At 43.7% G+C, this 24,359-nt stretch overlaps 1 protein-coding gene across 2 annotated transcripts in view; it reads right to left on the reverse strand.

The window, feature by feature from the left end:
- The window catches only part of LOC126213369 (ankyrin-3-like), a 107,641-nt gene that overhangs the window by 43,252 nt on the left and 40,030 nt on the right, over window positions 1-24,359 (reverse strand). For both annotated transcript variants that reach the window (XM_049941068.1, XM_049941067.1), the window contains exon 2: window positions 1,762-2,335. In XM_049941068.1, the coding sequence (XP_049797025.1) occupies window positions 1,762-2,324 (563 nt within the window). In that variant the 5' untranslated portion in view covers window positions 2,325-2,335. The remainder of the gene's footprint in view (window positions 1-1,761; window positions 2,336-24,359) is intronic.

Here is a 24,359-nt window from a genome sequence, read left to right on the forward strand (position 1 = left end):
CTACAGTAAATTTATCCTCTTAATAGCTGGTATAGTCTGTTCAAAAATCACTAGACGAGGGGGTATACTTGGAGAAGAATCAAAATATGGGAGGTTTAAAGTCACACCATATTATTGTCAGGCGAACATTTTGAAATCAGATACTGGGCTGTAAAGCATACCCAGGAGTAGATATAGACTCTTAACAATTTAGCAGTGATTAAGAGTAGGCTGAATTTTACGAGACTTGTCAGGAGCAATCGATGTACAAGGAAGTGGAATACAGTAGTACTAAGGAAAGAAGAGATGAGATTTATGTTCTCTGAGGCTACAGATACTGCAATAATAAGCAGCTCAATAGGTAGTTCAGTTGAAGAGGAATGGATATCTTTAACAACGACAGTAACAGAAGTTGGAAAGAAAAACGTAGGTACAAAGAAGCTAACTGCGAAGAAACCATGGAAAATATAAGAAATCCTTCAGTTGATCAATCAAAGAAAGAAGTTCAAAAATATTCAGGAAAATTCAGTAAGAGAGAAATATGTCACTTAGGAATGAAATGAATAGGAAGTGCAGAGAAGCTGAGGCGAACTGGCTGCACGAAAAATGTGAAGAAATCAAAGAAGAAATAGTTCTTGGGACGACTGACGCAGCATATAGAAAAGTCAAAGCAATCTGCCACGGAATTAAAAGCAAGCGTGGTAACATTAAGAGCACAATGGGAATTCCAGTGTTAAATACAGAGGCGAGATCGGATAGTTGTAAAGAGTACACTGAAGGCCTCTCTGATTGCAACAACTTGTCCGATGGCGTGACAGAAGAACAAACAGGAGTCGGTATGGAAAATATTGGTGAGTAGAATCAGAATTTAAAAGTGCTTTCGAAAATTTAAGATCAAAGAAGGCATAAGGTATAGACAACATTCAATCAGAAGTTCTAAAATCACTGGGGGAGGTTGCAAAATGTCTATTCTCACTGGTGTGTAGAATGTATGAGTCTGGCAATATACAATCTGACTTTGAGAGAAATATAATCATCACGATTTGGGAGACTGCAAGAGCAGAGAAGTGTGAGAATTATCGCACAATCAGCTTAACAGCTGAAGCATCCACGTTTCTGACAAAAATAATACACAGGAGAATGGAAAAGAAAATTGAAGTTCCGTGATGTTCATAGGATTTGTGGTCCTGGAGAAAGCGTTCAACAATATCAAGTGGTGCAAGATGTTAGAAATTCTGACAAAAATACATGTAAGCTATAGGAAAAGTCGAGTAATTTGCAATATGTACAAGAGGCAAAAGGTAAAGTAAGAGTGGAAGACCAAGAATGAAGTATTCAGATTAAAAAGGATGTCAGACAGGGATGTAATCCTTCGCCCCTACTGTTCAATCTATACATCGAAGAAGCGATGACGGAAATAATGGACAGATTGTAGAGTGGAATTAAAATTTATGGTGAAATGATGTAAGATTTGCTGATGACTGATTCCCTCAGTGACAGTGAAGAAGAATTACAGGGTTTGCTGAATGGAATGAACAGTCTAATTAGTACAGAATATGGAATCAGAGTAAATCAGAGAAAGGCGAAATTGATAAGAAGCAGAAGAAGTGAAAACAGCGAGAGACTTAGCATCGTGACCGACGATCAGAAAGTAGATGACATTAAGGTGTTATGTTATGTAGGCAGCGAACAAACCAAGGCAGCGAACAAACCAAGGCAGCGAACAAACCAAGGACGACGTCAAATTCACACTAGCACTGCCAAAAAGGGAATCATGCTTACCTGGCTTCTGCTGGTGGCTCACCGAGCATACTGCAGACTTCAATGACTTCTTGCGGGTACTCGAGCAGAGCGTCCGCCCAGCCCCGCGTGGCAATCACCTGCAGGTGGTCCTTTATGAAGGCGACGGCAGCCCTGGTGGCGTCCGGGCACGAGTGCCTCACTGCCGTGACGGCCGTCGCCGCTGCGGTCTCGACGGCCAACTGCGAGATCAGCTGCCGCTCGCAGGCAGCCTTCAGGGCCGACAAGCCGTATTTCTCTGCCGCTGCCAGCAACTGGTGGGCCGTGTCGGGCAGCTGGGGGGCCTGCAGGGTATACGTGTAGGCCACCAGGAGCCTCAGCACCGGGCCCTCCACGTCGTCGACGCTCACCTGGCCGCAGCTGGCCTCCAGCATGTCGTGCGCGAACATCGCTGCGAACACGGGGCTCGCGGCTGCCAACACGGCCCTGTGAGCCGCCACCCTCGTCTCGCCCGCCACCAGCGTCACCAGGCCGTCTTCACCCCCGTCTACCAGGGCGGCCAGGGCCTCGGTTGTGGTGTTCTGAACCTCCGTAACTGCCGACATGGTGGGTGGTCCTGAAACACAGTGCCACTGAGCAGCCCTCACACTGCACCCTCAACACTTGTACGAGGCGCATGCAGACCTGTACGAAATGAAACAACAGCTGGTGAGTGTTGTCCACCCTGAATCAATTGCAACGTCACCAGTTTCATTAAAATGACAAGGGTCCGTACTGCTTTGTGACCACCTAAGGTTTATAACTACCAGCGTGGTGCTATGATAGACTGCTTTCACCTTCTAAAAATGTTATTGTTCTCAGTCAAAAGATGGTTTATATATGTCATAGCAAAATAATGGCAAAGCAACAAACTTCTTTCAGCACTAAAGTTACAGGACTTATATTTAAATCCAAGCTCGTGGCACCTCTGAGAAATATTTTCTTCCTCCTTATCTCAGGTTCCTCAGATCCGTGACACCTCATCAGAAGCAATGCACATGTAATGCAGAAATCGGTTTCCTCGGTCAATGTCTCACGGTAGGCACGATTAAACGTGACCGGCCACCGTGGCCGAGTGGTTCTAGGCGATTCAATCCGGAACTGCGTGCCTGCTACGGTCGCAGGTTAGATTCCTGCCTCGGGAATCGATGTGTGTGATGTCCTTACGTTAGTTAGGTTTAAGTAGTTCTAGGTTCTATTGGACTGATGACCTCCGATGTTAAGTCCCATAGTGCTCAGAGCCATTTGAACCGTTTTGAACCACTGTAAGTCTAAATTCATTGGTATCTTTAACTCTCCTTTGAACAGATCGATATCTGCGTCTTCTTTCTTCAGAAAAAGATGCAGCGCCCACCTCCGTGGTAAAGAATGCTGCATAATACAATCTTAAATCATGTCGCCATTTTATCCGAATGTTGCAAGCTATGGTGTACCAAGGTATTTCCAGGTTGAGCAGTTTAGGAATGAAACTCGTTGTCTCCATTTCCAGAACATGTGTTGTGGAACTTTCGCACAAATATATATTTGTATCTCCTTTTGGCGTGGACGTGTTTGTATAGCATCTTTGCCCCACGGAACGTACGAATACTTATTACATGACAGATACGTCATGGCTAAACCAAACTAAGCTCTATCACAGCTCCGACATCACTCTTTACTCTCCTGGTCGTATGTGGGGGCAAACGACGGAGTCAGTGAAATAGTTCCACATACTACAGTGTAAACCGGTTTCCGAAATTCACACAAGTGGGTTTCGCGAGCACGGCGTCCACTTTTTTCGAAACGTGCCGAATCAGCATCTCCATTCCACCAGCGTAAGAGCTCTGCCGGATCGTTATGGTGCTAGCAGAGTGCCTAAGAATTCGTCCGAAGGCTTCTGTCACGCCAGGTCGACGTGGATCGAGACGCCGAGGCAGTGCTGTACAGAGCGTAGCGCCGGAGGTCAGCGCAGGGTCGCAGGCCAACACGTACACTACAGGCTTCTGGAAGCCACCCGACCAACCCAAGTCTTCCTTCCCCATCCCTCATTAGTTAGTTGTACATTTGCTTCCGTTTTACATCGCTTTGTGTTTTCGCCTCCCCATTCCATGTATGCACTCAATGTTATAGGCTCAAAACTTTGGACACTGGCGTTGTAATCGCATAATGAACGACTTTTTACTGTTGTTTACAGGTATTGTTACCGTATTTTCCTACATCCAAATGGTGCTGCATGTAATTAAACATAGCGGTAAAAGCTGTAAAGCCGTTTACATTTCTGTACAGTCTTTGAGCATCGACATGTTCCTCGTCTAAGAAACAGACGTCATTGTCTTATAAATCTTTAATGTATCCGGAGATCAGTGGTGTAGTATTCTACTTTTTTGAGACACTCACAATGCGACTAGTTTACACTGAGCTTTCGCAGATTCTTTCACTCAAACGGTTTTCTAGGTAATCACAAATTTGCCAAGATACTGAGCGGAATCGCGTGTGAATTATTAGTAGACAGAGAGCCATGGTCCCGATCACCTTCAGCATATTTTGGAGACAATCTTCGTGCGTGTCTGCGCCATGTAACCGGCAGAGAAACGTGTGTGAAATGCAAGTAGTGGACTGGATATGCAGGGCGCGGCGGTGAGACACTCTGGGCTCTCATTCGGGAGGACAGTGGTTCGACCACACACCGTGCAGTGGTCTGCAGCAGGTCTGCAGACTAAGGGCGAATGAGTGGATGTGGCTGCTTGTCATTTGTGTCTTCTGCACCGGTTTTGTTTGCTGCCCACCCACACAAGTTTTTCTTCATAGAGTCTCTCTCAATAGGAGTGCCGTGCTGGTGCCCTAGAAGAGGCATGACCTTTAAGGTAGCCCTACCAGTCTTCGTTACCGAATGTTCCAATTTGCAACAGATATTTAGCTGTCTGTGTGTCATTTCCCAGAAAAACCATGAGGAAGTGGTTTCATTTCGTCCATCATTAAAGTTGTTTACAAGCTTTCCAATGAGTACGACGTGCATTAAACTACTTTTCAATATTTATATGATTTCCAATGGTGGTGATGTTTTCTTCTACAGTGTAATTTCCGTGTGTGGGTCACAAAAGTCAAACGATTTCACGGTGCCATCAATTTGGAATATTTACAGTCGCCTCATCAGTATGAATTGCAGACTTCTCTATTCTTTTTCCATCCAAATTAGAAATTAATCAGCAAAAGCATTCTACGCCCTCTCGAAGTTTTTTTTTTAATGAGTAAACATTTGCCTGAGCTTTTGATATTAATAGATCACTTTCTTCCACCCCTCAGAGGCGTTTTCGATGTGATGGGGCCTTCCACTGTAATTCCACATCTCTGATGGCATCTGGTCTGTATCAACCAACTGGTCCAGAAATAAATAATCGACGAAACTAGTTTTTCAGACAGTATTTTCTGAATAGACAGCCAACAATGATCCAATATTTCTAAGACAATATATCGTACTCCGGATAGATTGTTAGATAACAATGTCTTTCTACGTTTTTCTTAAGAGGGGACTTCTTTCCACGTCGTTGATTAAAATGCAAATTGCAACTCGTAATCTCTGCTTCAGGAAAAAAATTTCCAGCTGATTGGAATGGACATTCGCAATTACCAGAGTCATTATGAGAGAAGCAGGGTTCCATCCGAGCACATTTTTATTTGTTAAGTAATAGTAAATATTAGGACTATATAGTGTGTGTCAAATAGTGAGATGCATTCTGACTCCTAACATGTGCACAATTGTCTTTCATGATTCTAACGAACTGTTAACAGTGGTTAAATTGCGCTCTGTGCAAAATTCTGCCAGGCAGCTTCCCCTTTCATTCCCTTACTTCAGTTCTTTTCTCCTCCAACTTACTTCCGCCTCGTATTGTGCCTATCGATTTCGAGTGACTCATTACTAGTTTTCATCTCGTTTAATGATCTGACCAATTTCTTTTCTCTCAAAAAGCATTTCCTTAATCTCTTCGTCATTTTCGGAACTAGTTGACGTGCAAGCCAGTACTTCTGTAACTGGTTTGGCTGTGTGTCTGTCCTGGCTGTGGTAACAGCTTCACTGTGCGATTGATAGCAGCTCAGATATCAATAAGATGTTACTGTTTTCGGCCGAGAACGATATTAAACAAATTTCCAGTGACCTCAGGGAGAAATCTAAGCAGGAGCTATTCTGAAAGACACGCATTTCTTGCTACCAGATGCTGAGAAGAAGACAGGCATTGTGAAGAATCTAGCGACACCAAGATCAAGGACCCAGATTAAAATACGTAAGCATAATCATCATCCAACTGAGCTAATTATAAAACTACGGGGGCATTCGATCTGCAACGCTACACTTTTTTCTCGGCCAATTTCTGTGGGAAAAATGCGAAATTTGTGAGACATCGTGGAATATTCCCACTTCAGCCCCTACAGCTTCATGGAATTCCAACAGCTGACAGCACCGTATGTAGCCTCCAAAATGGCGTCCGTAAAGGAGTTGCGACCGAAGCAGAGAGCTGTCACCGAGTTTCTTTCGGATGAAAACCGTAGCATCGGAGATCTTCATACCCGCTTGCAGAACGTCTGAGGAGATTTGGCAGTGAACAGAAGCACCGCGAGTCGTAGTGCGATGTGTCTGTCATCGTCAGAGGAGCTTACTGGTGATCAACGCCCGGCCTAGCAGCGTCATCGTCGCAGCAAGGTTGTGCATATCTGGCCGACCTCCACGTGTCGGTCAGCTGCAGACGGCTGTGACTGCTGCGATGTGGGAACGTGCTCTCATTCAAGGTGACCGATGGATCACTCACAGCTGAACAACCCGCATCTCGCACCTTCCGACTTCCGTCTGTTTGGTCCAACGAAGGATGCACTCCACGGCAAGCAGTACACGGATGACAGCAGGTCACTGATGCAGCAAGACGTGAGTGGCTGATCAACTGTTAACTCACTCGGTCAGTTTTATCAGTTTAACGAAACAACCAGATCAAACTGGCCATGTCAGCTATATGAACACTTTTTCAACCACTCTCTGGGTTTGCAATGTAGCTAATTATTACGAATTGTCATCTTACATCGAAAGCGTAGCTTACCACGGAGCTGGGAGGAGAGCAGAATTTTGGTTCTCACGCTGGCCCAGCTGATTTCAAGTGAATAACTTCAGTACTTTCGGAGATATAAATTCTTACGCAAGGGACGACTGTGATGGATTCATCTATAGCATCAATTGAAACTACAACCAGAAGTACAGGTCCATAAGATCTAATTGTCTGGAATTTCCTTTCGTTTCATTACCACAGATTTCTGACTAAATAGAAAGTACTTTGGAAAATTATTATTTCATTGTGTTATGGTTATCGAAGTGTTTTGCAGGGTCTGACGAGATACGTTGAAATTTTATGGAAATTAAGTAAATGTATGTGTGAGAACATTTCTTGTACAATAGTGGAATTTGTGACGTATGTCCGACTTTGTTTGGTTTTGTAAAAGGCAGCCAGAAGGGGCGTTGCGTATTAAATTTGTAAGTAATTTATGTTGCGGAATGGAATCTAATTTTGTCTTCGTTTAATTTTATTTAGTTTCGGAATTACGTGATTTCTCGTCTAAATGACCTGCAGTAATCTGATTGGCTGACATTAAAAATACCTGAAGTGTACAAGTGCTCGAAATGATCTGATTGGTTGTTTAATTTATTAGCCAATAGGAGTTAAGCATATCCCGTGCGTACGAGTATGGCTTTGTGCCTCCGATCTAGGAGTCTATTAAGTCGTTCGGGAGCCATCTTCTGGTAAACGCCTAAGTTTATTCCAAAATAAAGAAATTTGCGCGTTTTATTGCTTCTCTTGTCGTTGACAAAGAGCGACTACAGTACTGAATATTTTGTGAAAGCTAGAGATTTGTGAGTGATTTATTTTAGGAGATATTCGCATGTGAACATTTTATTTCGTACGCAAACACTGCGCGGCGTGTTTCGTGCTGATTACGAGACATTATATGCATTATAGGAATGTTTCTATACTGCGTCTGGGTGAGTGATTTCACTGACTTTTGTTTTCAAGGTTTATTGGAATGCCGCAATTGTTACATCAGTCCAGAATTTTGCCATTCTGCATGCTTTTCGAGGAGCTAAGGACTGCACTGAGTGCAGGTTATTTCTGGAGGAGACAATATTCCATAAAAGCACATTTAGAAAGTCTGTAGAACCAACGTCAAATCCTGACTGTGCGAATACATCAGAACTCCATTCTTATTGCTCTCGCACAGATCACGAAGACTGATTACTGCACACACACAGAGGCACTTTAATGATTCTTCACACACCCCTGAACGTGAATGGACCATGAAAAAGTCCTATAGTTCAATTCTTTTATCTTGGCGGCTCGCGCATGCCCGCCCAGACACGGGAGATTGCTGCGTTGCCAGTTGCACACGACGCACGCGCTAAGAGAAGCAGCGCCATAGTACAGTACGCAAGCTTACGTTTAGGGGGGAGCGCGCAGTTTATGAAGTAAAGCCACCACGGCCGCATTAACCCTTTCGCCACTACAGACACGTGCTCCCTGCATTCCGCGCTATGGGCGATTTTGTCATCACTGCACTGCTCGCCTGTGCAGACACATGGTGTTTCGACTGCTTTGACACACTTATTAGATTTCACAAAAACTATTTGGCCCAAAAATTAGATTTTGACATCTTCTTGACTGATACCTTCCCCCCATAAATGACAATTTTGTTTCGATGTTCAACCCAGTTATTGTGCAAACTCTTCAAAATTTCGTGCAATGGTTTACTACATTTAATGCTGCATAAAAACTGCGTTGGACATCGAAACAAAATTAAGTAATTTATGGGGGGAAGGTATCAGTCAAGAAGACGTGTAAAAATCTAATTTTTGGAGCAAATAGTTTTTGTGAAATAGAATGATAAGTGTGTCAAAGCAGTGGGAAGACCATGTGTCTGCACAGGCGAGCAGTGCAGTGATGACAAAATCGCGCACATCGCGGAATGCGGGGAGCACGTGTCTGCAGCAGCGAAAGGGTTAATGAAGAGACAAAGCACTATAAATTTCAATTTGAATAATGAAAATATTAAGCACCGCACAAGGTTTGAACTCGTAACCTTTCACGTAGAAACCCAACACTTTACCCGTTGCGCTAACGCAACTCATCTATGTAGAGCACGCCATGAGGAGTCTAAAGCGTCACGCAAAATACTGACAAACAATGTTGGTATGACTATGAATTATTGACGCTTCGTCGAAGTACAATTGGAAATAAACAATTACCGCTGTTCTTTATTGCGAAAAAGCGCTTCGTGAGATTGAAACAAACACGTTTCCTTGCTATCGCCTGAACTAGGAGTCTTATTGCTTGTTTGGTTTAATTAATAGAATATGAAGCAATTGGTACAAACAATGCTTTTTCCAAACTTTCTATAAAAGAAAGTCTGCTATCAAGACCTTGCTTTCGTTCAGTTACTTTATTTATGACTGAACGTTTCTAAAACTGAAGACACTCGTCCATGCTCTGCACTGCAGTCGGGATCTGGCAACGTTCTCTGTTCGTTGGCTGACTATTTTGTGACGTCAGATGCGCAGAATGAACCTAAACTCGGCCGCCAACATAAATGACGCGCACTTTAGTAAGTGATACGATGGATGTACCCACTGCCATGCACTTCAGTCGTTTCAAGGGTGTAGATAAGTGAGACTCAGTTTGGGAGGAGGAAGAATCACACTATCTTTTAAGGGACTAACTGATTGGTTTCTCCAGTAAATATAAGGGCCTTGCTGCTCTCACACGTAAACAACTCGGGTAATACATAGCGAGTCCGTAATTATGAGCAATATATCATCCATCGGCGGTAACTATAGACTTTGCATTACTGTACTGAAACTTCCTGCAGAGCTGAAAGGAAACGACCATGTGCTCCCTCTGAACGTCATCACGTCACCAGCGCACACAAATGCAACTGTGAGGCTACATAAATGGACGGCTGTGTGTCTATCAAACGTCAGTTTTCGTCTTTTTTTTCCCCCCTGTATGCAGACATCGTGAAGTGATTAATGGGCAGAACCACTCACAACAACAGTCAGTGCCCATCCTGACACATACGATGCATTTCATTATGCACTTAGTCGGGGATCTGCGATTGTGCAACACTATTGCATTGTAAGTAACATATGAGACACTTCGCCCGACTAAAAACCAGGACGGCCTTCCTGCTGAAAAAGACACACTTTCTCCTGTCCTCCGGCAAAGTGGCTCTGCTTCCCCACTCTAACCAGCAACCTCCGAAAACCATGCAGTCCTTAAAGGACTACTTAAAACCTGTTCGTGTCTCAAAGTCAGAACCCATATCAGTGTTGAGTGGAAAAAGCTGGTCAAGAGGTATCGATTACATTTATCAAATCACCCACCAAATGTCTGAAGTACGGCAAGCTGCAATCATTCTGGAGTGTTATACATGTGAGAAACAGATTTCCTCTGGAAAAAATTAACAGCAGCTACTGCACCTTACAAACACATTTTCTTTTGCGAACTTCCAGCATGCTGCAGTACCATAGGGCAACAACTACTATTCATCAGTACATAAAAAACCAGCCCAAGTTGCAAATTTTTACTTTTTATTCATTCGATGACCAGTTTCGGGCCGACACGCATTTTGAAATCGTCGTAACATAATCGGAAATGACATTTCCGAACGTTTCAAAAATACACTACGAACATTGACATGTTCGTAAATGCTATGATTTGAAAATGGGTCTCGGCCCGAAATTAGTCATCAAATAAATAAAATGCAAAAATTTGCTACTTGGACTGCTTTCCCATTCTACTCACTCTTTTTTGCCACAGACGTTTTGGTCATAAGTTCTCTGTATAAAATAAATGCCTCTGAAAAACCTACACGAGGCAAAATTCTAACTTCAATAAAAGTCAAAGGGAAGAATCGTTAATCTCACGAAATAATCTTGATTCAACTGACGATGTCAGTTATTTGAAGTGCGCGAGCGCGCACGCGCGCACGCACGCACGCACGCACACCAAAAGTAGTCTAGCCTCACCTGAGTTTCGCGAGTTCTGGAACCTGTACAGAAAAAATGGAATAGACAGCAACATGAACATCATTTCCGTCCTTTTTATTGCTCACGAAAGCCACACATTGCATGATGTACCACCACACAGCGAGACATTCAGAGGTGGTGGTCCAGATTTTAATACCTCCAATCCCCAGTAGCACGTCCTCTTGCATTGATGCATGCCTGTATTCGTCGTGGCATACTATCCACAAGTTGATCAAGGCACTGTTGGTCCAGATGGTCCCACTCCTCTATGGCGATTCGGCGTAGCTCCGTCAGAGTGGTTGGTGGTTTACGTCGTCCGTAAACAGCCCTTGTCAGTCTGTCCCAGGCATGTTTGGTAGGGTTCATGACTGGAGAACGTGCTCGCCACTAGTCGAGCGATGTCGTAATCCTGATGGAAGTCATTCACAATATCTGGACGATGGGGGCGCGAATTGTCGTCCATGAAGACGAATGCCTCGCCAATATGCTACCGATATGGTTGCACTATCGGTCGGAGGATAGCATTCACGTATCGTACAGCCGTTACGGCGCCTTCCGTGACCACCAGCGGCGTACGTCGTTCAGACTGACCTCCAAACACGTCTCAGGTGACAGTCTGATTGAAGGCATATGCGACACTCATCGGTGAAGAGAACGTGATGCCAATCCTGAGTGGTCCATTCGGCATGTTGTCGGGCCCATATGTTCCACGCTGCACGGTCTCGTGGCTGCCAAGATGGACCTCGGGATGGACGTCGGGAGTGAAGTTGCGCATCATGCAGCCTATTTTGCACAGTTTGAGTCGTAACACGACGTCCTGTGGCTGCACGAAAAGCATTATTCAACAGGGTGGCGTTGCTGTGAGAGTTATTCCGACGCGTAATCCGTAGGCAGCGGTCATCCACTGCGGCCTGAGCGAGGCATGTCAGACAGTTCCTGTCTCTCTATATCTCCTCCATGTCCGAACAACGTCGCTTTGGTTCACTCCTAGACGCCTGGACACTTCCCTTGTTGAGAGCCCTTCCCAGCACAAAGGGAAACTACATACAACACGAGCCGTGTACCTCCTTCCAGGTGGAATGGCTGGAACTGATTGGCTGTCGGACCCGCTCCGTCTACCAGGCGCTGCCCATGCATCGTTGTTTACATTTCTGGATGGGTTCGGTGACGTCTGTGATACGATATCCACAGTGAACGTCTATCTTCAGGAGTTCTGGGAACGGCTAAACTTTTGGTGTGTGTGTGTGTGTGTGTGTGTGTGTGTGTGTGTGTGTGTGTGTGTGTGTGTGTGTGGTGGGGGGGGGGGGGGTGTTGTAGTTACACTCACCGCACGAGAGAGCTCCCATGAGAAGTGAGCCATGGTAGGACAATGAAACATTTGTGAGGACATGGGGAAGAGTAACAGTGAACAAACCATTAAAAATCGCATTTTAATTTCCACATGAGAGGGTAAACGTCGTTAATTGCGTTCAGTGTTTACATTCCACGTCACGAACTTCGGTCAGTGTGGAGACGGTGTGCATCGGAGGCAGACTCGTCAGCTCGTCACGCCTCCCCTGGACACGCGCGGCCTCGCCTCTTGCCTGCGGCGCCACGGGCAGTGCTGACGCGGCCCGCGCCACCGGCAGAGTTGAGGCGCGCCGAGGCACAGCTTCCTGGCCGCTACGGACGTGCGTACACGCACAGCTGTCTTTCCGCCCTGTTCTTCTCGTAGCTGTTCAGTGGTCTGACTGTGTAGTTCGAGAGTGCATGTTGCTGCGTTCGCTCTCTGCAGAATCCGACTTACATTCCTGTAATTTCGTCAGTTTTCTTGTTTTCTACGTGAGAAATGTCACGTCGCCGTGGTTGCACAGATAAAGAAATCCTGGATATGCGCACTAAGAGCGACAGTGGGTGTGAATTATCTGACGTTGCTAACAGTGATGGGTCTTCAACAGAATCTCGAAGCTGTAGTCCTCAGCCATTTATGTCAGAGGGGAGAGCGAGAATTACAGTCAGCAGTTCCTCTCAATCCGAGGAATCAGAAAGCGACAGTGAAACGGTTCAGAAAAATGCGCACTTACGTGACACGTTTGACTGGAAAGAAACCGATTTCCAGCCATTAAACCATTACTTTGATGACGAGTTCAGGACACATACCAGATACTGACCCAAACATTCTTTCATTTTTTTTTATTTATGTCTCAAGAACTTTCAATTTATTGCAGACGAAACAAATTCGGTTTTACGTTTACACCAGAGAAAATACTACAGAATCTGAATTCTCCTGCGCCGGCCGGTGCTGCCGTGCGGTTCTAGGCGCTTCAGTCTGGAACCGCGTGACCGCTACGGTCGCAGGTTCGAATCCTGCCTCGGGCACGGATGTGTGTGATGTCCTTAGGTTAGTTAGGTTCAAGTAGTTCTAAGTTCTAGGGGACTGACGACCTCAGATGGTAAGTCCCATAGTGCCCAGAGCCATTTGAACCATTTTTTTGTGAATTCTCGACTGTCAAAATGGAAATGTATCGTTTTGTTGCTGTTTGCCTTCTGGTGGCGCAGGTTCAGAAGCTAAAATTAACTGCTTATTGGTCCAGAGATACACTTTTGAACACACCAGTTTTCAGCGAAATTATGTCCCGAGACCGTTTTTGTCTACTTCTGAGAATCTTACACTTCAGTGATAACTCTGCGAGTACTGTTAAGTGACAGTCTATTTAAAATTAGGGCTAGTGTTGGCAAATTTCGTAAGACATTTCGTAATTCATGTCGCCCACATCACAAGATTTGTATAGATGAAAGTCTCTTGCTGTTCGAAGGACGATTATCTTTTAAGCAAGTTATTCCAACGAAGCGAAGTAGATTCGGAATAAAGACATTCGGACTGTGTAACTGTCACAGTGGGTATATTTCAAATTTTATTGTGTATACAGACGCACCAACAGAAATTGAGTTCTACAATTTGTGGCGACGAAGTGGCAACTCTTTTGGGACCATATTTGGAACAGGGTCATATTCTGTATGTCAATGACTGGCTGGTACTGCAGCCGGACCTGTTCCTCTGGCTTCACATCATGGAACAGCCGCGTGTGGCACTACTCGTGAGAACAGGCGTAACGTGTCAAAACTGCAAACGAAATTAAAACGAGGAGAAACTGACAAGGTCCTTGCAATCAAGTGGTGCGATACGAGAGACGTGTGTACATAATGACCGGAAGTCACACAACACGAATGGTTGAAACAGAGAAGACTGACAAATACTGACGAAAAAATAGAGAAACCGCAATGTATTGTAGAGAACAATTCTAGTATGGGTGCAGCTGACCGTTGTGACATGTAACTGAGGTCAGTGGAATCAGCGCGTAATAAGTATTTTTTTTTCACATTCTGGATTTGTGCATTCTAAATGTTCATGCTCTCCACCGGTGGTAACAGGGCGAAAACTGGCACCCGCAGAGTTTCACCTTTCTCTCGTAAGGGAGATTGTAGAAAAATATGCTACAGAGCGGAGGAAAGCTGGTAGGGGAAGGTACTGCCATGACGAGAATCCTCTGCGATTCACACGGAGGCATTTCCCGGCTGCTGTGAGTGAACATTCGCAGGAAAGTACGCTAATGCGCAGATGCGTGGTTTGCACGAAACAGTAAGTGCGCCGGAAACTGGATACCGATGCAAAACTTGCGACGTTCCATTACGTGTTGCACCCTGGTTTGAGACTAATCATACAAAGAAGCATTACTCATCATTGGGAACTAACTCTGAGAAAATTTATTCACACTTCTGAATAAATCACTAAAAAAAAAGGCAAAAATGTAAGAAATATAAACCTATTTTTATCTCCGCCAAAGCCCGGTAGATGCAACAAGTGTAAAATTATTTAAACGAAGCCTGACTTCATATGTAGCAGTTTACTGGCAAATGAACGGACCCATTGGTGATTGAGATGGCGCAATATCTGTACTGTGTGAAATGTAATTACGCCGAGTACATTGCGCCAGTATAACAAAACCCTTCATTAATCTGCATACAGTATATTTAAATTATTAACACGTAACATGGACACTTATATTCTTCCATCCTTAACAGTACAAATGTATATCACACTGTCTACTTGTACAACAAAACATGTTTTCCATAACTGATTTAAACGGCTTCGATCTACGAGAAACAACACGCCAATGTTAAAACTCTTCTCAGTGCGATTTTTCTTGCTACTTTGCCTCTGTTGTCGGTCAATACTGAAAATTAAACTCTGTTCTGGGGAGGGTGGGGGGCTTAAAATTTGTTGTTCGAATGAGAATGGCTTTGAACCATTAATAGAAAACGGTATTTGAAAAAGGAGTGTCTAATACAACCTGCTTTCATCTTTTCATGAAAATCAACATATTTTCGACTAATTTGTGGATTATTCGAAAATAGTAGGGGAATAAAAATTTTTTCCTTATCTTTATGCAGTCAATCCATTGCACTCTAAATTTCATTTTCATCATGCGTTCACACTACTAGACATGCTAACCCGAAGTTTACATTGTTTTCGGGCCTGATTTTCGCGACCAACTTTCATTCCAGTTGTACAGCTTAGTATGTTCTATGGAGCACAGTTTTTTTTAGCAAAATCGGAATGAAAATACCGCATTTTTGACGTTTTTATGAAATCCTCAATTCTGTGCTTAATTCATTCAGTACTGGAAAGTGCTTTGGAAATGTAACTCTGTATTTAAGAACCTTTTGTTGTTAGGTTACTACATGCCAAGTTTCACGTTCGTCATAGCATTAGTTCAGGAGATGCAAGAAGCCAAACTAAAATTTTTTCGAGTGCCTAATTTTTTGGCCGATTTACCTACAATTTTCTGGCTGAATATGGTTCTTAGGAGAACGCATAAAGTTGTACAAGATGGCCGGCCGAATTTTATTTCTTTACAAAAACGATTGCCCGAGATATTACAGCTCAAAGTCGGCACAATTTCACGGTGGCTCTGCGCGGGCCGATCCGGTGAAAGAGCTGCGTGCGTTAGTTCCAGTACGTCTGGGAGCTGAACAGTCTTTTCATTTCTGGGGCCAAATAACTTCAGTCGGCTCCAGGTCAGTTCTGTTGGATTCATACTGTAATGGTACAGTAGCAAATGCCTCATTTGTATGCTGTGCGCGATGCTGTGAAAATTATTGTTATTCATGTTCCTACGACACACATCTGTGGCATAGAACGGACACCGTGCAAATAAGGAGTATTTAGCTTTTCATTTTTGCACTGAATAATTAAATTGTTATGTTTTCCCAATTTGTTAACTGTCTTTCATAAAATATCGATAGTTGAGAATTTAAAATTGAAATGAAATTTCGCGTACAATATGCACTTAAAAACAGGAAGTTTTGCATTATTCATAAAAAATGATGATTTTTACAAATACGAGATGCAGGTAATTCAAATTGAACGAGACAAACCTGCCCGAGGCGCAGTACTTTAACCAGCGAACCATGTATTGCAATAATTCACCAAGCCATTACGCCCCGCTGTACATTCACTTTTAGTTACGTTGTAGCTATATGTGACAGTCCCTCGGAAAACTTCAAAGCCGATTATCTCTGAATTTATGACAAACAGCAAGAACAGCCAATTTATCGGCACTTTTTACCCGTGTTCCACGAGCGCGCCTCACCACGCAACAGGAAGCAGCCTCGGCCATTTTCGTACAGCGCGACAGTGGGAGCACAACGCTGCAGGGGCCGTGGCTGCACACGGTGTTTGAAATACAAACTACTTAGCTGAAGCGTGGTTAAGTCTGGATGATTGACTGATCTGGCCTTGTAACACTAACCAAAACGGCCTTGCTGTGCTGGTACTGCGAACGGCTGAAAGCAAGGGGAAACTACAGCCGTAATTTTTCCCGGAGGCATGCAGTTTTAAAGTATGGTTAAATGATGATGGCGTCCTCTTGGGTAAAATATTCCGGAGGTAAAATAGTCCCCCATTCGGATCTCCGGGCGGGGACTACTCAAGTGGACGTCATTATTAGGAGAAAAAAACTGGCGTTCTACCGATCGGAGCGTGGAATGTCAGATCCCTTAATCGGGCTGGTAGAGAATTTAAAAAGGGAAATGGAAAGTTTAAAGTTAGATATAGTGGGAATTAGTGAAGTTCGGTGGCAGGAGGAACAAGACTTTCAGTCAGGTGAATACAGGGTTATAAATACGAAATCAAATAGGGGTAATGCAGGAGTAGGTTTAATAATGAATAAAAAAATAGGAGTGCTGGTAAGCTACTACAAACAGCATAGCGAACGCATTATTGTGGCCAAGATAGACACGAAGGCCACACCTACTACAGTAGTACAAGTTTATATGCCAACTAGCTCAGCAGATGAAGAAATTGATGAAATGTATGATGAGATAAAAGAAATTTTTCAGGTAGGGAAGGGAGACGAAAATTTAGTAATCATGGGTCATCCGAATTCGAGAGTAAGAAAGGGAGAGAAGGAAACATAGGTCAATATTAATTGGGGCTAGGAAATAAAACTGGAAGCCGCCTGGCAGACTTTTGCACAGAGCATAACTTAATCATAGGTAACACTTGGTTCAAGAATCATGAAAGACGGTTGTATACATGCAAGAATCCTGGAGATACTGACAGGTTTCAGATAGGTTATATAATGGTAAGACAGATTTAGGAACCACGTTTTACATTTTACGACATTTCCAGGAGCAGATTTGGACTCTGACCACAATCTATTCGTTATGAACTGTAGATTAAAACTGAAGAAACTGCAAAAAGATGGGAATTTGAGGAGATGGGACCTGGATAAACCGAGAGAACCAGAGGTTGTACAGAGTTTCAGGGAGAGCGCAAGGGAACAATTGACAAGAACAGGGGAAATAAGTACAGTAGAAGAAGAATGGGTAGCTCTGAGGGATGAAGTAGTGAAGGCAGCAGAGGATCAAGTAGGTAAAAAGACGAGGACTAGTAGAAATCCTTGGGTAACAGAAGAAATATTGAATGTAATTGATGAAAGGAGAAAATATAAAAATGCAGTGAATGAAGCAGGCAAAAAGGAATACAAACGTCTCAAAAATGAGATCGACACAAAGTGCAAAATGGCTACGCAGGGATGCCTAGAGCACAAATGTAATGATATAGAGGCTTATCTCACTAGGGGTAAGATAGATACTGCCTACAGGAAAATTAGAGAGACCTTTGGAGAAAAAAGAGCCGCTTGTATGAATATCAAGAGCTCAGATGGAAACCCAGTTCTAAGCAAAGAGTGGAAAGCAGAAAGGTGGAAGGAGTATATAGAGGGTCTATACAAGGGCGATGCACTTGAGGACAGTATTATGGAAATGGAAGAGGATGTAGATGAAGATGAAGATGAAATGGGAGATACGATACTGCGTGAAGAGTTTGATAGAGCACTGAAAGGCCTAAGTCGAAACAAGGCCCCGGGAGTAGACAACATTCTATTAGAACTACTGACAGCCTTGGGAGAGCCAGTCCTGACAAAACATTACCATCTGGTGAGCAAGATGTATGAGATAGGTGAAATACCCTCAGACTTCAAGAAGAATGTAATAGTTGAATGCTAATTAAACATTTCTAATTTTCAAGGTGATAATAGACCTGCTTAGGCGATTACAAAAACGCTATTACTATTGCTTCTTTTTCGTTTACAGATAACTAGTCTGAGCTTACATTCGCATTTTACGCAGTTGAACAACATCATAGCTATGTCAGCTCTCACTGCAATGTAGAAGTGTTTTTCTCAGTTATTGGTTCAAATGGCTCTGAGCACTATGGGACTTAACATCGGAGGTCATCAGTCCAATAGAACTACTTAAACCTAACTAACCAAAGGACATCACACACATCCATGCCCGAGGCAGGATTCGAACCTGCGACCGTAGCGGTCACGCAGTTCCAGACTGAAGCGCCTAGAGCCGCACGGCCACACCGGCCGGCTTCTCAGTTATGCCCGAATTCGACAACTGCAAGTAAAATCACGAGTGGGAAAACAAAATGTGAGGCATTATATGACGCTTCCAACAAAGGTAGCCTAATCAAAAAAGTTATCCAATTTATGTAAGCTGCTTCCATGCGCAAGCACAGAATTCTCGATTCCAAAACACAAGGCGAGTTTGTCCCAGGTTTCAAGTTTTCCTGTACACAATGCAAATGCAAACTGTGGGAAGAGGAACTATGTTCACTTAAAAAAGGAAAATCGTGGGAGAGTGAAATCAAATTGCTGCACACACACATATACTCCGTAATTGCTTTAAATGTGGTACGAACGCTATGTCAACAGATACTGAAATGTTAGTAATTAAGACTTTCAACTATTTCTTAAATTCATCTAAAAGGTTATTTAAGTTGAGAGAGTTCTTTCAATTTGTTGATACGAAATACAATGCTTTGTCGAGATATGTACCTGCAAGGTAGGTAAGCCTAAAGCCTGCCATAGAAAGTGTGTTCAAAAATCTTCCTGCAATTATGCCATACTTTCCTAGTGTAGATGATTGCCCCAGCTATATCAAAAACAACTTGATAGGTGTGTATAGTTCAGGAATACAACTTATTTTAGTGGAACTGTATGTTCAATTTTCCTTGCACTTGTTGTTGTTGTCTTCAGTCCTGAGACTGGTTGGATGCAGCTCTTCATGCTACTCTATCCTGTGCAAGCTCCTTCATCTCCCACTACGAATCTGCTTAGTGTATTCATCTCTTGGTTTCCCTCTACGATTTTGACCCTCCACGCTGCCCTCTAATACTAAATTGGTGATCCCTTGGTGCGTCAGAACATGTCCTACCAACCGATCCCTTCCTTTAGTCAAGTTGTGCATGAACTCTTCTCACCAATCCTATTCAATACCTCATTAGTTACGTGATCTACCCACCTAATCTTCAACATTCTTCTGTAGCACCACATTTCGAAAGCTTCTATTCTCTTCTTGTCTAAACTATTTATTGTCCATGTTTCACTTCCATACATGGCTACACTCCATACCAATACTTTCACTAACGACTTCCTGACACTTAAATCTACACTCGATGTTAAACTTTTCTTCAGAAACGCTTTCCTTGCCATTGCCAGTCTACATTTTATAACCTCTCTACTTCGACCATCATCAGTTGTTTTGCTCCCCAAATAGCAAAACTCCTTTACTACTTTTAGTGTAATTTCCTAATGTAATTGCCTTAGCATCACCCGATTTAATTCGACTCCATTCCATTATCCTAGTTTTGCTTTTGTTGATTTTCATCTTATACCCTCCTTTCAAGACACTGTCCATTCCGTTCAACTGCTTTTCCAAGTCCTTTGCTGTCTGACATTTACAATGTATCGGCGAACATCAAAGTTTTTGTTTCTTCTCCATGGATTTTAATACCTACTCCGAACTTCTTTGTTTCCTTTACTGCTTGCTCAATATACCGATTGAATAGCATCGGTGAGAGGCTACAACCCTGTCTCACTCCCTTCCCAAACACTGCTTCCCTTTCATGTCCCTCGACTCTTAACTGCCATCTACATTCAGTACAAATTGTAAATAGCCTTTCGCTCCCTGTATTTTACCCCTGCCACCTTCAGAATTTGAAAGAGTATTCCAGTCAACATTGTCAAAAGCTTTCTCTAAATCTACAAATGCTAGAAACGTAGGTTTGCCTTTCCTTAATCTAGCTAAGATAAGTCGTAGGGTCAGTATTGCCTCACATGTTTTAACATTTCTGCGGAATCTAAACTGATCTTCCCTGAGGTCGGCTCCTACCAGTTTTTCCATTCGTCTGTAAAGAATTCGCGTTAGTATTTTGCAGCTGTGACTTATTAAACTGAAATGACATTTTTTCGAAGGGTGTACTCAACTTTGAAGAAAAAAAAAAAGAAACTTAATTTGTGAAATATACCGTGTGATAAGGAAAATAAAAATGGAGGTAGAACGTAGGATAAATTATCGTTTTTTGTTATATGGTGCAACAGTTGCTAGACAAATTGGAGGACCAGATCCCACATGAAAGACAAACGCGACTGGAAAAATGCAGACATATATAAGGTCTGTGTGAAATATTGAAATAAATAGTTCGTTTTTTTATGACTAACTTTCTGTCCTTAATGGATTGCATATCACTTGGAAAAATCCTGTGCTTCAAAATATTTTGAAATTAGACGGATCACTTTGCATTGTTGATTTCCTTGGTGTAGATAATGCTATGGTTCCCCATTTGTTTTGGGGGGAGGGAACGAGCACTTGAGAGCAAAGTTGGCTGCTGTGACAACAACACCGAGGTGAGTCTGCATTATAGAAATGATTGGCGCATCAAGACTGTGCAGTGTTTTAAAGTACATTTTCTTCAAATGCATTCATGAAGAAAGTTTTCTCCATGACGAACAATACACTGAGGGATGAGCGAAACAGAGCTTCAGTTGATCTACTAAAAACGGATTGTACACTTATTTCAATTACGATGAAAGCTGCCGTGATTTCAAGACAGCATTGTCTCATAAAAAGTGTTGAGATTTGCACGCTCAGCTGAAAAGTACTCCTCTTTATTGTGTGGAGTGTGTTCTGGAGAAAATGTGCAAAAAACAATTATTTTAAAAAGTGTCGGTTTCGATACATCTGTTCCCATTTTCCCGAACTGGAATCTGGGGGCAGGAAGGCCGTTCTGCGCTCCGTCGTCGCGTCAGCCTCGCTGCCGCACACTCCTCTCCCACACAGCAACAGGTACATTTTTTCCGCGGGTGTGGCCGCACTGCGCCAGCTGCCCGGGGAAGTCCCGGCCTCTGTGGAGCCTGGGCTGCCCTCGGCGGGCGGCCGCTCCCCGGTAGCAGACCGCTCTCTCTCTCGCAGTGGCTGTGTGTCTCCTCAGTGTTTCGGCCTTGCAGCCGGAGTATTTGCTTCTGCGCCTCTCAGCAAAACGGCAACCACACCCGAGTATTCTGGCTTTTGAGTTTATATCCCGGAGGAGGATTCCGACGAGGAAGCCGGTTGAGCTACCCGCTCACGCCTTATGACACAACCTTAAACGAATGTAGATATGCGAGTTTCATCTACAGTGCTTCTCGAAATTAAAATGTCAGCTATGTTTTACAACAGTATAAGCGACCCTGCAGTGTTCACGATTCATTGTTAAGTTACCTCGTTTATACAGAAGATATACAAGCATAATATGTGAGACACTAATGAAAAACTCCCGAAATCGTCATTTATTCTGATTTTTTCACGATACGCAAGTTGGTAGGCGCTACAAACATATCTGTAGTAAAAACGTTCGTAAGTTCATTTAGATGCGAAACAGTTTTACATTTATTTCGAAAAGTATTCGTATTTTCCGGATCTGGCTTGACTGCCGCTGTTTGCGAAATACTAAAATTTATGCCGGTGCGGGAGTAACCCGAATGCCGAACAAACTTTCACAGCCCACGTCAATCCCGATTCGTAAAATGCGAATCCATTTCGAAATGTTTACCACAGCTGTAATCGCGAGAGGAGAGTGCCTGCACCTCTGAAGGGCATTGTAGTGTGACCCGGACATGGTATTAAGACGGACGTTGTCACCTCGAGTTGAACGTATTTCAGAGTAACTACGTACCACTGTATTTCGATTTAGAATCTCGTTGAGTACACTGGAATATGCAATTGGAATTATCGTGCATTGACGGACACTAATGGGTTACGATTTCCCACAATACTCTTGTGACAGCGTAAACAAGCGACTGGAGCTATGGCTTGTCCACTTTGACAAAGGTTTTTCTCTACTCCAAACCACGCTGGGCAGCGGCAGTTTTAGCTCTGGTTTTGTTTCGCAAAGACGCAGTAACATTTCTTACGCAAGAGGGCTTTCCTGAGTGTAGCCGAAATTTTCTTTCGTTTCTATTCTGAGTTCAGTAGCAAGCTGCTCTCGTAAATGGCGTTAGCAGGAGAGTTTCGTGTTCATTCCTACTGTCTGGCACCACTTAGACAATCTGAAAACGACTTCTTCCTTACAGGTTAAACACCGCAAATATAGTTCATTATGAAATTAGTTTGTGCTTCTATCTCTTTGAACTGATGTCTGCGTATCACTACCCAAAACAGGTATCACACTTTTTTGTGAACGAAGGTAACAGACTCCAGACAACAAGACGGACTGCATGTCGTACTGACAGATATGCCCTTCGATATGCTGCAGTCTGTGTCGGCAGCTTCGACTGCACTTAGTCTGGGCTGGGAATACGACATGACCCTGGTTTCAGCTGTAGAAACAATCTGTACCTGTCAGCGACAGTTTCCGTCCACCCCTGTCCGACCATGTGTACAGGTCTAAAGCGGCTGTAATGTTTCTTCATCCATCCTTAGATAGTCCCTGAAATCGTCACACTCAAGAACTGGTAGCAGCTTTAAGTGACAGAACTGGTCTCTTCTTTGCAGCCATTTGTTCACCCTGAACTTTGGTCTCTTCTGTTCCTCAGGCAGTCACACAGTTCCTGCAAACAGCGGCAGCAAAGTACATTCATCGTCCGCCCCGCCCCACTCCACACGGCAGACCGGCGGTCTGCGCGGCGACGGGGGAAACAGCCCAGCATGCCGCGCGCTGAAACCTGCTGTGGCAGGGAGGAGGGAGACCCGCTGCACGCCGCAGCTGGCGCGGTCAGCTCCACTGCGGGGGCGGGTCACGCAGTGGGCTGGCGAGGTGGCGCCGCCAGAGGGGGGGCGGCACAAGACATTCCCCCTTCAACGAGTGCCACATTCGTAGGCGAACGCAGCTCTTCTGGGCGAATTGCGCTGGTGAACTCTGCTGGGAAACTGGCCCAACGTAGTATTTCCGTGTCACCAGGAGGCGGGACGCAAGAATATTGCCTCTACGTTGCTCCGAAACAAACGCATCACTCGGCACATTTCACGAGAATTCGCTATTTTCAGTTTCTTAGTACTTGTGCACCTTCTCCAGGCGACGTGTAAACCGCCCTTTCGAAACACGAAAGACGACCAGCAGTTAAACGTCTGGAGCAGTCGCGACCAACACCGACTCAAAGGAAGGCCTCGGCGCTTGATGGTGACGTCACGTCCGCTAGGCACGGCGAACGCCACGTCTGTTGCAGGCAGAAACGCCTGGGCGTGCTTATCACTATGAATCTCTCATTTTGGGACTAACTGTTTGGTGTTGTTTTGGATTCTGCAGTTTTATTTAGATGAAATATTTTCATACTATCGTACAGCTACAAATAAAGACCTTACTTCTGAATTACTGAATCCTGTTGAAACAAACGCAGGTCAATATGAGAAGGTGATTTGCCCCATCGCAAGCTTCGGAAATTTTACATTCAAGAAACTATATTTACTTGATCCATTTTGTGATCGAAACTTACCCCAACCCCCTTACAATGAACTCGTTTCTTTTATTTATTTTCGTTTGACATCCTCACTGAAAATGTGAACTAATTTACATGTGTAAATGTCCAACTGTTGCCAGTCATTAGATTACAGACGTTTTGAACGAAACGAATTCTAAACAGGAAATAAAATAGCTTCGTACATCGAAAATACTGCTGAGCTGAAACATTTTTTGAACATGCAGATTAGAAAAGATAAATATTCCCCTCTTGCAACTGAATTGAGAAACTTTATAAGA

Source organism: Schistocerca nitens, chromosome 11, assembly GCF_023898315.1.
Source record: "Schistocerca nitens isolate TAMUIC-IGC-003100 chromosome 11, iqSchNite1.1, whole genome shotgun sequence".
Taxonomy (NCBI): Eukaryota; Metazoa; Arthropoda; class Insecta; order Orthoptera; family Acrididae; genus Schistocerca; species Schistocerca nitens.